We start from the raw sequence: 13,023 nt of genomic DNA on the forward strand, positions 1-13,023 counted from the left end.
CTAATTACTTTACAATATTGTGGTGGTTTTTGCCATACAGTCACATGAATCAGCCATGGGTGTACATGTGTTCCCCATCCTGAACCTCCCTCCCACCTCCCTCCCCATCCCATCCCTCAGGGTCATCCCAGTGCACCAGCTCTGAGCACCTTGTCTCATGCACTGAACCTGGACTGGCGATCTGTTTCACATATTGATAATATACACATTTCAATGCTATTCTGTCAAATCATCCCACCCTCGCCTTCTCCCACAGAGTCCAAAAGTCTGTTCCTTACATCTGTGTCTCTTTCACTGTCTCACATATAGGGTCATGGTTACCATCTTTCTAAATTCCATATATATGTATTAATATACTGTATTGGTGTTTTTCTTTCTGACTTACTTCGCTCTGTATAATAGGCTCCATTTTCATCCACCTCATTAGAACTGATTCAAATGCATTCTTTTTAATAGCTTTTAATTCCATTGTATATATGTACCACAGCTTTCTTATCCATTCGTCTGCTGATGGACATCTAGGTTGCTTCCATGTCCTGGCTATTGTAAACAGTGCTGCAGTGAACATTGGGGTATACGTGTCTCTTTCAGTTCTGGTTTCCTTGGTGTGTATGCCCAGCAGTGGGATTGCTGGGTCATATGGCAGTTCTATTTCCAGCATAAACTTCACTTTTAATGGCTGAAAATCCTTTCTTTGTTATTTAAAATCTGTATGACCTTGGACACATTCTAAACTTCTCTGAGCCCTTGGTTTCCTCCTCTGTAAATAGTGCTCATAGCATTGTCACAAAAAAGGCAAGTGGACTGTTGAGCAGAGGCAAGACAAAATGAAACTTATGTTTAAAGATTATTCAAAGAGTGCTGTTTAAACTAAATTATGGGGAAAATAGGTGGCCACCAGGGAAGTCCTATATACAGAGTACATCATGTGAAATGCCAGGCTGGATGAATCACAAGCTGGAATCAAGGTTGCTGGGGAAGATATCAACAACCTCAAATATGGAGATGATACCACTCTAATGGCAGAAAAGTGAAGAGGAACTAAAGAGCCTCTCGATGAGGGATGAAAGAGGAGAATGAAAAAGCTGGCTTAAAACTCAACATTCAAAAAATTAAGATTATGACATCTGGCCCCATCACTTCATGGCAAATAAAAGGGGAAAAAGTGAAAGCAGTCATAGATTTTCTTCTCTTGGGCTCCAAAATCACTGCAGATGGTGACTGCAGCCATGAAATTAAAAGATGCTTGCTCCTTACAAGGAAAGCTATGACAAGCCTAGACAACATATTAAAAACCAGAGACATCACTTTGCTGACAAAAGTCCATATCATCAAAGCTATGGTTTTTCCAGTAGTCATGTATGGATATAAGAGTTGGATCATAAAGAAGACTGAGCAAGAAGAATTGATGCTTTTGAACTGTGGTGCTGGAGAAGATTCTTGAGAATCCCTTGGACTGCAAGGAGATCCAACCAGTCAATCCTAAAGGAAATCAGTCCTGAATATTCATTGGAAGGACTGATGATGAAGCTGAAGCTTCAATACTTTGACCACCTGATACAAAGAGCCAATTCATTGGAAAAGACCTTGATGCTGGGAAAAATTGAAGGCAAAAGCAGAAAGGGGCAGCAGAGAATGAGATGGTTAGATAGCATCACCAACTCAATGGATGTGAATTTGAGCAAACTCCAGGATATAGTGGAGGACAGAGGAGCCTGGCATGCTGCAGTCCATGGAGTCGCGAAGAGTCAGATACAATTTAGCGACTGAACAACAACAAACACAGATTCTACATAAATGCATATTTACACAGGAGAAGTAGTCCAGGTAGGTTGAGGATTTCTGGGAAAAGGGCCTTGCTGAACAGTGACGTGGCAGGCACTCAGCTGCAGCCTACGAGGGAGAATGGCAGACGGGAGGATAGGAGAGATGGTCTTCCAGGCAGTAAGGTGAGCAGTCCTGTGCACGGCCCTCAGGGAAGGGGTGGGCCTCCTCAGGACAGGCCAGGGCAGCCAGGCGCCGCTGCACACACTCAGCTGTTAGCCGTGCTTCCGGGTCTGCATCCCAACAGTCCTCCAGGAGCTCTCTCAGGACACCAGGGTCCTGGAAAGAATGATCGGGAAGCAGGCTTTACTGCAGGACCCTGAGTGGCCCCAGCGTTAAAAGGCATCCTTGATGGTCCAGGTCGCAACACTCCTCTTCTGTTCCCTCCTAGAGCCTCCTTCCTCCCCTTCACCCAAATCACTCCTTTCATCTCCTCTCTTTGTGTGTGTGTGATAAAGTTTTATTAAAGTAGAAAGGAGATAGAGAAAGCTTCTGACATAGGCATCAGAAGGGGGCAGAAAGAGTACTCTCCTGCTAGTCTTCAGCTGGATGTTATATAGTCACTAGCAGTCTGTCAATGAAAGATTAAAGTATAAAGGAGATAGAGAAAGCTTCTGACATAGGCATCAGAAGGGGGCAGAAAGAGTACCCCCTCGTCTCTTCTCTTATGAGAAAAGTTCTCTCCAAAGAGTCTACCTTTTCCTTTGAGATGCTAGTTCAGGCTAATTAATGGTTTAACTGCTCCTTTCTCTCAGGCAACCAGGGTCTTCTGCAAACAATACCCGGGCCTTTGTTACCAAACCCATCAGACACTTGTGCAGTGGAAACATCAGATCAGGTAGCAGAGGAAGGGGCCTCCTGTAAGGAAACTGTTTTCTGCAGAAACCCTGAAATTTAACTATTCAGCCACTGCTTTAACCCTTATCCTTAGTTCTGGCTTTAATTCGGTTGTGACAGAAACACAGAGGTGTAAGACAGAATGAGAAATTATTGGATTAAATATTGGGCTCCAGGGGACTTCCCTCATGGTCCAGTGGTTCAGAATCTGCCTTGCTATTCAAGGGACACAGGTTCGATTCCTGGTGGGGGAATTAAGATCCTATATGCCTTGGAGAAACTAAGCCCAGAAGCCACATCTACTAAGTCTGTGTGCTCCAGAGCCCAAGGAACACAACTAGAGAGTCTGTGTGCCCCAATGAAAGATCTCGAATGATGCAACAGAGATCCCATGTGCCACAACTAAGATGCAGCCAAATAAATAAATGTTTTTAATTTATTCTTTCCTGGTGGTACAGTGGTTAAGAATCCACCTGCCAACTTATGCAAGGGACACAGGTTTGATCCCTGGTCCAGGAAGATTCCACATGGCATGGAGCAAATAAGCCCATGCATCACAACTAGGGAAGTCCGCTGGCCCAGAGCCTGTGTTCCTCAACAAGAGAAGCCACTGCAATGAGCAGCCTGCGCGCTGCAACTAGAGAAAGCCCAAGCATCCCAGTGAAGACCAGCATACACAAAAATAACAAATGAATAAATACTTTTTTTTAACAAATGAATAAATACTTTTTTTTTTAATGTTAAAAAAACAAATATTGGGCTCCAGTGTACCAGGAAAGCAACTATCTTGGGGGCAGAGCTCAGACCAGAAGCAAAGCCAAGGAGGGCTTCCTGGACGAAGGAACTGAGGAACAGGGCAAACTGATGATGGAGAGAGGAGGGATGGACAAGGCATAACTGAGCAAGAGGAAGGTATGTGTCTCAGGAACGGGCTATGTGAGGCTTACAGTGGAAAGGGATGAACTGGAGCACAGAGCAAGTTTGCCCAGCTCCAGCTGAATATAAGCCAGGAGTGGTGGGAGAGGAGAAGGAATAGGGACAGGTGGGCTGTCCTGGTGAATAGGTCCCTGAAGCCCGTGTCAAGACTCTGCAGGTCCCCAGCCCACCAGCCCGTGCCCTCTTACTGTGGTAAAGCAGCACCAGGTGGATGGGACGTGAGGGCGCCTCCTCTCCTCTACCGCCAAGGCCCACAGCTCACAGGTGGTGGGGGCGCTGCCCAGTTCTGCCTCGTAGGCCAGTTGGAAGGGTGGTGGTCTGCTGTCTGGGAAAAGGCACACGAGGCTAGGTGTCAGCTAGCCCAACAGGTGCCTTCTTGTAGAAAGACCAAGAGGGAGAAGGGTAGAGCTTCCTGGGTCAGGAGGTAGGTGAGTCTAGAATGGGCAGGTGGGGCACGGGGGTGGGGAGCAGGCTGCTGTCCCACCCATCCTCACCAGGTCGCAAATCTGGGCAGCGACTCATGATCTCCCACAAGAGCAGAGCCAGAGAGTAGACGTCAGCTCGCCGCAGGGCCGTACCCCAGTCCTGAAGGTCCAGAGTCTTGTCCAAGAGCTCCGGTGCCATGTACCGCTGGGTGCCAGCCTGGACGACAAGGATCATCTCCATGGCAACCCTCACCGCAACACTGGTCCGCGCAGCACGCCCCTGACTAGACTCAGCGAGCACCCCGTACGCTCCAGGTGCTGCTGCACGGTCGCTGCATCGTCATCAGCAGCACCACCCCCATCCTGGGTCTCACCCGCCTCCAGAGTACTGACCTCCATGATGGCAGCCGGGCCTCGGGGTTGAGTAGGGGCCCAGGTTGGGGGCTGGGCGAGGCCAGGGAGCACCAAGGCGAGGCCCAGATCTCCAATGGCGCATGACCCATCGTCCCGAATGAGTACGTTCTGGCTGCTCAGGTCTCGGTGGGCGATACCTGGTTTATACTGGCCTGTGGGAGAAGCCAGGCTGAAGGGGCACGGATCTTCTTCCTTTGTCTTTTCAACCCAATCCTTCCCCCCCCAAGCTAAGGGAAAATCAGAAACAGCAGCGTGGCTCCTGACTCCCATGGCTTCCGGCCCCCAGCTCACCCACCATCCTGCCAACGTTCCTCATGGAGAAACGCCAGGCCCTGCGCCAGGGACAGTGCCATCCGCAGGGAACTGCCCCAGTCACTGGTGTGCTGGGTCAAGTAGTGGCACAGGGAGCCCTGGGGAGAAGCAGAGAGAAGAGGGGGACACACAAAGCTGGAGGACGCTGATTCACCCCAGCGAGCAGGGGTCAACTGTCAGACTTCCCCCCGCGTCTCCCAGCAGACTTAACACACGACACGCCCAGAGCAAGGCAGCAGGCAATGCAGGAGTGAGGGTGTACATCACTCAGACTGACAGGAAAAATAGCAGCTCTAGTTTAAGTGTCCTGAGCACTTGGCATGTGCCAGGCCTCCTGTAACCCTCACTACAACCCTGGGAGGTGGGTACTCCTGTCATTCCTGTTTTACGGATGAGGAGCTTGCTGGAAATCCCTGGGCGAGAGAGTAGTACAACCTGACCCCCCAGCAGTCTGACTGCCAGCATCATTCACCTTTAACCAACTTATACTGCCTCACAGGACTTGGGATAAAGACAGAAACAGAAGAGGCAGAGCAGGCTAGGTAGGGGCACCCACATGAACCACCTGGCCTGGGGTGTCACCCCATAGCAGGGCGTGGATGGGGAGGGCCACTGGGTAGGAGAGCAGCCGGTGTGGAGCAGCTGGGAGGAAAGGAGCAATGGAGTCCCTCATTCTGCAGACACTATTGAGTGCTTCCAGTGTGCCCGGAAAGTTAAACAAAACCAAAAAAAGTGGTGATTTTTGAGCTGGGCTGTGAGGTATATGGTCAAAGAAGAGACTTCCCAGAACTCAAGATTTCAGAGGTGGAGGAACTGTAGGTGATGATATCCGAAGTCCTTAGAGGCCTACAAGGCTGGTGCGGTGTGACCCCTGCCCATCTGTGTCTGTTCATCCTTTTTGTTCATGATTCTCCCTTTGAGTTATGCCTCCTTAGTCTTTTCTTTTCTTTTTTTTTTTTTTCCTTAGTCTTTTCTTATAGGACCTTTGCTTTCAGCACTTAATTCACTTGACACTTTACATTTCTTTTTGTGTTTGCTTGATCCCCTGCTGTCTCCCCTTCTACTCTGGAAAAGGCAGGGGCTGGGTGTGTTTTTCCCAGCAACATATTGTTCATCAACATTAGTTGAATGAATAGACGAATGAGTTTGGAAGTCTATGCCCAGAGATCTGTCTTTAACATTGGTTTTCCTTAAGGTCGGGAATATGAATTGTTTTGATTTCTCCCTTTCCTTGTCTATATATTGTAAGTCAAAAATATTAGCAAGTACCACTTATAATAATAGAAAGAAAAAACAATAAAAAAGCATATGTAATGTTCTAGAGAAAAGGCAATCTATAGCAGAGGAACAAGTCTGAACAGGGCCTAGCTGCCACCACTCCCCGCCCCGCCTTCCCACACACATACATTCCTCAGTCCTCACCTTGGGGTGCAGTTCTAGTACCAGCAGGGGCCCGCAGGGCGGGGGGCCAGGGCTGCCCCTGCTGGCGGTGATAAAGCGGACAATATGGTCATGCTGTAGGCCTGGCAGCTCGTACAATGCTCTCTCAGCTTGGAACTGAGCCACAGCCCTCAGGGGGAAGGCCTTGACGGCTACCAGCTTGCCTTGCAGCTGCCCAGCCCACACCACTGAGTGACCTCCTTCCCGTATGACCTGGTGGGGACACGGTGCTGGGTTTGGATCTTGCCGAGTTCGCAGGGCCGAGCTTCCTCCCCAGCACACTCTCTGGGAGTGCCCAAAGGCCCCCTCCCCGCCATCCCTGGGCACCTGGGAGAAGCGTAGCTCAGGCAGCTCCGGCAGCTCAGCGCTCCAGTCCCTGCCTGACTCTGGCTCTGGCTCTGGCTCTGGCTCTGGCTCTGGCCCACCTTGCACTCGGCAGGCCTTCCGCTGCAGCAGGGCTGAGGCAGAGAACAGCCTTAGGGTCAGGTACCCAGGCATGGAGACTGGGAAGTGGTGGGGGTCAGGGGAGCCTGGAGAGGGGTCAGAGCGCTGGGGCAATGCCTTGAGGGGGGCTCACAAGGGGGTGGTGGGCCAGAGTAGTACCCAAGATGCTGCTGCTCAGCAGCAGCAGCAGCAGGAGTCCCAGCAGCAGCAGCGCTATCCAGACGGACTCCCCTGGAGGTTAGGGCAAGAAAGAAGGCCGGGTGAGCCCTGCCCCAAACCTTGCTCTCGGCTTCTCTCCCTCTCCTCAGAGAATTGCTTCTCTACCCACCCCCACCCCGGTCACAAGCCCCCTTATCTCCCAGTCACCAGGGCAACCAACTTCTCAAGGCCAGGAGGAGGGAAGCTTAGGACTGTGGTAGGGTAAGAATTGGCCCTGGTTCTAACCTCTCATCTAACCTGGGCCCCAGCCCCCACCTGGCTCCAGGACCTTGGGTGGCTACCTGGGATGGCCTGGGGGCCCTTGGAACCAGGTGTCCCAGGGCTCCCCAGAGGAGGCAGATGGCTGTAATTGGCATTGCAGAAGTCAGCGCCACAGGAGCAGGTGAAGAGAGTAGAGCTGGGGCGAGGCTGGGCTCGGGGACTTGGGTCACATCGGGGGGACTCACAGCCTGGCTCATCACTGTCTCGGCATCCTGACGCAGAGGGGTTGGGAGAAGGAGAGAAAGGGAGGGACAGAGTGTGTACGGGTCTGGGAACACAGAGGCCATCCCTTCCATCTCTCACAGCCTTTTCTTTCCCTCCACACTTTCCATTTCTCCTGCCCTCCTCGAGGCCACCCCCGCCCAGGATGAGCCTCTCCCCAACCCGGGTATGCCTGGCAGATGCTGAGCCCTTCACCTTGCATCTCCACCTGTGCCTGGTCTTGGGTCAGGTTCCAGATTCCAAAGCAACAGCGGCTGTAGAGGCAGTGGATAACCCTGGGGGGGCCCGGCCCTGCATCCAGCAGCTTCCCCAAGTTCTGTGTGCTTCCCCGCACTCCGGGGGCCTCGAAGAACACACAGGTCCGCCTGCTGGGGGGTGCTGCAGGCCAGGGTAAGGGGAGGGGAGGGGTCAAGATGGGAGTGAAAGCAGGGGCAGAGACAGAAGCCAGGAGAGAGACAAAACATGTTTTGTATTGTAGAGCTAGCCTGGTAAAGCCACAGGAGGAAACAGGGTCAGCAGAGGCCTGGAAGGTGACCCCCACCAAGGGAACACCTGGCTGTACCCGTCACCCTCACTCACCCACTCCACTCATCACTCTTCGAGTGCTCCCTCCTGTGACGGGTGGCTGGAAAGACGCTGCTTCTCCCTGTAGACACTTACCTTGCACAGCTGTGGGAAGCAGTGCCCAGAGTGCCAGGATCCCCAGCATCATGCTGGAGGGGGCAGCAGGAGCCAGCACAGCTGTCCCTGGCCAGAGCTTCCTTCAGACACAGGGCACCGTGGGGCTTCTGATCCTTCAGCCCCCAACTCCACCGCCCTCCCTCTTCCCCGTCTCTGTGGGGGAGACGGCTGCTGTGGGGGAGAGGATGGGTGTGGGGAAAAGCAGGGAGAGACAGGGAGGAGCAGAGAACCAGGCTCCTATCTTCCTCTGTTCAGCCACCTCCTCTACTCTGTAAAGTGGGAGGAGGGGGCCTTAGGGTTCTCACTGAGAACAGAGAGTGATGCCAAACCTCTGCCCTTCGCTGACCCTAGGAAAAAGTGCTGGCTGCTGTCAGCTCTTCCCAGGCTGGAAACCCAAGTGAGGTTAAGTGCTCAGAACCATTCATCTGTTCCCCAAAGCCCTTCTAGCTCTTATTTTCTGGGCTCAGATCTGCAGTTCCCTGGGCACAGAGAAGCTTCATAGCCTAGACTTCAAGTTGACCTCATTTTCTAAACTCAAGGGTCAGGAAAGCAGCTGTATAAAATTAGTTGTTTTTTTTTTTAAATCACATTGAAAATAGGTGTATGAAGGTAAATTTGATGTTATCAAAATTTTTAAAAAATCACATTGATCACCATTATAGAAAAGGTAACAAACTTTATTGAGCACCTGTGTACTAGGGCACGGCTAGGGCTATGAATTTTACAATCATCACATCTAATTCTCCCATTGAGTTATTATTATCTTCACTTTATAGGTAAGAAAGCTGAATTTAGGTAACTTGACCAAGGTCACTCTGTCAGGAAATAGCAGTTAAGATTGGACCTAGTAAGTCTTGATTCTAAAGCCCAGGCCCTGTTGTTTTGTTTTGTTTTTTTTTTTTTTTTGCATTTATGGCCATGATGCCTGAAAAGAAATACAAAATTCAGCAATAAAAAATATTTTAACACAGTATTTGAATATGGACTGAGAAAATGTGTACCAATACCTGTCAGACAACCACTATAAAAAGATAGTACAATTCAAATGATCACCACCAGAGGTCAGCAAACATAGGAGAAACTCAGGACAGTGAGGGTCAGAAAGGGCCTCCTGAAATGACTCATATCCACAGTACATCTCCAGTATCTGTGAATCTGAAGGAACTGCAAACTGTGAAGGGAGGGCAGAGTGTGTAGAGGGAATGTCAGCGTGGAGATGGAAGGAGAGAGGTGTATAGTTTGTGCTGCAATCAAGAGACAGGAGTCCAGCTCCATCAGATTACTGCCCAGAATAAGAAACTGTAGAACTGGCTCTTATGAGAATTAGAGCCAGAGGAGACTGGTTCCCTGTTTTCCTAGCTTTCTGTTCCGCTGGTGGCTACCTGGAAACCCTTTCTAGGGACGATCTGGATTAGATGCAGGATGAGGGCCTGAGTACTCTGATTCTGGAGTCTCTTCCAAGGAGCTTGCATGACAGTGTCAAAGCCCCAGTAGTGTGAAGCAGCAGCTAGAGGCATGACCCGGGCTTTGAGGCTGATGGATAGCTGCCCATCTCTCCTTGGGCTCTTCTAGGAGTCCAGGCAGGTAGAATGTTGCACTCAGTTCTATCTTCCTTTGCCAGATCTAAGTCTGGGACTGAGAAATGTCAATAACCTCAGATATGCAGATGACACCACCCTTATGGCAGAAAGTGAAGAACTAAAAAGCCTCTTGATCAAAGTGAAAGAGGAGAGTGAAAAAGTTGGCTTAAAAGCTCAACATTCAGAAAACTAAGATCATGGCATCTGGTCCCATCAATTCATGGCAAATAGATGGGGAAACAGTGGCTGACTTTATTTTTCTGGGGTACAAAATCACTGCAGATGGTGATTGTAACCATGAAATTAAAAGACACTTACTCCTTGGAAGGAAAGTTATGACCAACCTAGACAGCATATTAAAAAGCAGAGATATTACTTTGCCAACAAAGGTCCGTCTAGTCAAGGCTATGGTTTTTCCAGTGGTCATGTGTGGATGTGAGAGTTGGACTATAAAGCAAGCTGAGCGCAGAATTGATGCTTTTGAACTGTGGTGTTGGAGAAGACTCTTGAGAGTCCCTTGGACTACAAGGAGATCCAACCAGACCATCCTAAAGGAGATCAGTCCTGGGTGTTCATTGGAAGGACTGATGTTGAAGCTGAAACTCCAATACTTTGGCCACCTGATGTGAAGAGCTGACTCATTTGAAAAGACCCTGATGCTGGGAAAGATTGAAGGCAGGAGGAGAAGGGGACGACAGAGGATGAGACGGTTGGATGGCATCACTGACTCAATGGGCATGAGTTTGGGTAGGCTCTGGGAGTTGGTGATGGACAGGGAGGCCTGGCGTGCTGCAATTCATGGGACTGCAAAGAGTCGGACACGACTGAGTGAACTGAACTGAAGTCTGGGACTGAGGGGGGAATTTGAATGTAAAAGAGCTTCTTGCATCAGGAGTATCAGAGAAGAGCAAGGTAAGGAGCAGGCAGGAAGGCAGTCTCCTCACCCACAGCCTTGGATACCTACTCTCAAGACAAAAATATCGTCTCTCAATATAGAAACATTCCAGTCAGGTTTATGGGAACTCTACATACTCGGGGCAGAGTTCAGAATTGAGATGATGAGGAAAGGGGGAGTCAGGAAGGTCCTGAGAACTTCAGCAAAGGAAGGCAGGCTTCCTGGATTCCACATACACAAAGCTCTTCATTAGAATTCCCTGATTAAAAGTCTGTAGTGGCCCAATAATTTACTTTTGACCCCAATGATGACAAGGCTAAAGTGAATTTATTCATTCAACTCAAAAAATATTAGATCCTAGTCTTAAAAAAGGTATTTCATTAAATGCTGAACCTACAAAATCCATGTGATTCTTGCCCTCCAGGAACTCAGTCTAGAAAAGCAGGAGAAAATATCAATAAGCAACCAGAAAATTGTGTCTAGCTAGAAGGTATGAACAAGGAGCTATATAAGCAGAAAGATCAAATAAGCTAAAACTGTGTTCAGGGCAGAGAAGACAAGGGAAGAAAGGTGTCCAAAGGTTTCACAGAGAAAGGAATATGTAAATTGTCTCAAGGTAATCACACTGAAAACAAATAAAAGGAGGGTGATTATTGTAGCCAAGGAACAGCAAGAACAAAGGCAGCAAGAATACAGGTATAAACAGTGTGTTGAGGCCAGACCACGGGGGAGGGGCTGAGACTGAGCAGGAGAAAGAGGTGTGAAACACGAAGCCGAGGAGCAAGGATCACAACTAGAGATAGACTGGGACCAGACTGGAAAGGTTAGACTTTTCCTAAAAGCAAAGGATTTTAGGCAGGGGTCTGGTGGACAACGTGGGGGCAACGTGGACGATGGATGACTAAGGCTCAGGGAGACCAGAAGCAGGGAGATCAGTTATAAGACCTAAGCAGTAGCCAGGGTGAGTACTAGGAGTGTGGAAATAAAGAGGGAGAGAATTCCCTGGTGGTCCAGTGGTTAGAACTCCAAGCTTTCACTGCTGTGGGCCTGGGTTCAATCCCTCGTCGGGAAACTAAGATCCTCCAAGCCATACCCGAGGCCAAAAAAACAAACCCAAAAGAAGGAAAAAAATGGAGATACACTCTATTAGTAATAATGACAGGATTAGTAATCAAATAAATGTTGACAGACGAAAAAGAATTAAAAGATGATTCTGAAATTTCGAGTATACATGATTAAAAGTGGTAATAATGTCAAGTGAGGTGAGGAACACAAAGGATTATTTTTCTTTCTTACATGTTGAGTGAGTTATCTGTGGGATATTCAGATGAAAATGTCCACTAAGCAGGCTGCCAGGTTGAGAAAAAAGTGAGGGATTTTAATTTAGGTGTCAGCAATATGTATGTAATAGCTAAAGAGGGGATACAACTTGTTCAGGGGTCAAAGAGTAAGGAGAGGAGCCAGGATGGGGAATGCCAGTATTTCAGGGACAGAGGAAGAAGCGGCAGTGAAGGAGACCGAAACCCAGAAAGGCTGCAGGAAAACCAGAAGTGCCTTAGTTCCACACTTCATGGGAAGAAAGCACTAAGACACACTCTGCTGGAAAGAGGTGGAAGAGGCTAAGGACGGCAAGACCACTGGAGCAGGCAACCAGGGTGCGGGTACTGATAAGCGACTTGGTAAACGATGGCCAGACAGGTAGATAAAAGTTAAACTGCTCTAACTTTGGAAATGGAAAGAATTAGGTTAGCAGCTTGAAGCAGCAGCAGAGGTTTTTCAAAACGGGAGAGGTGGGCAGAAAGGCAGATTTTAACATGGTTCAAAATGAAAGTGTTCGTTGCTCAGTCGCGTCCAACTCTCTGGGAGCCCATCAGGCTTCTCTGTCCATGGAATTCTCTGGACAAGAAAACTGGAGTGGGTGGCCATTCCGTTCTCTGGAGGATCTTCCCAACCCAGGGACTGAACCTGGGTCTCCCACATCGCAGACTCTTTTTACCTTCTGAGCCATTATAGGCTGACAAAAGGTCTCTCCAGGAGAGACTTAAGATAAAAGGAGAAAATACTATTGAAACAAAGAACAAAAAGAAGTCAAAGAAAAATGAGGTTGACAGCACTAGTGGCAGGGTTGGCCTTGCAAAGGAAAAACACTTCTCTTCTTAGGAGAAGGGGGTAAATTGGTATTGGTGAACATGTAGATGTTAGAAGAGAGGGAAGTTTGAGGAAATTTGATGGGAATTTTGAGGAAATTTGAGAGAAGTTTGAGGAAGTCTGACACTTCTGTTTTCTCTGTGAAATAAGAAGTAAATTATCTGTTGAAAAATGGGGTCAAGACTGGGAAACTTGCAGTTCTACATTACTATGCCACACTATTAAGTATTTGATAGCAGGGCCTGTCTTACTTCATTTTTTTTTTCTTTTTTTTTTTTTTTCATTTTTTTATCCTCAACCTAGCACATAGTAAGGGCTCAATAAAGGTTTGCTGACTGAATAGCTGACAGAACTATTTAAAGGCCCACATAAGACTCCAAAGCCA

At 48.7% G+C, this 13,023-nt stretch overlaps 1 protein-coding gene across 2 annotated transcripts; it reads right to left on the minus strand.

Moving 5' to 3' along the window:
- Nucleotides 1-1,661: 1,661 nt before the first annotated feature.
- AMHR2 (anti-Mullerian hormone receptor type 2) lies at nt 1,662-9,896 on the minus strand. Of its 2 annotated transcripts, none has more exons than XM_043882697.1 (11): nt 7,995-9,896; nt 7,530-7,712; nt 7,133-7,324; nt 6,792-6,863; nt 6,516-6,646; nt 6,171-6,401; nt 4,732-4,846; nt 4,416-4,588; nt 4,092-4,239; nt 3,786-3,922; nt 1,662-2,103 (listed from the first exon to the last, which is right to left on the minus strand). In XM_043882697.1, the coding sequence occupies exons 1-11, from the start codon at nt 8,044-8,046 to the stop codon at nt 1,894-1,896; spliced, it is 1,644 nt and encodes a 547-aa protein (XP_043738632.1). In that variant the 5' UTR covers nt 8,047-9,896; the 3' UTR covers nt 1,662-1,893. The 2 variants fall into 2 exon arrangements, with proteins under 2 accessions (XP_043738632.1, XP_043738631.1); XM_043882696.1 differs by having other exon boundaries at nt 7,914-9,896.
- Between the last annotated feature and the right edge of the window lie 3,127 nt (nt 9,897-13,023).

This window comes from Cervus elaphus, chromosome 3, assembly GCF_910594005.1.
Source record: "Cervus elaphus chromosome 3, mCerEla1.1, whole genome shotgun sequence".
Taxonomy (NCBI): domain Eukaryota; kingdom Metazoa; phylum Chordata; class Mammalia; order Artiodactyla; family Cervidae; genus Cervus; species Cervus elaphus.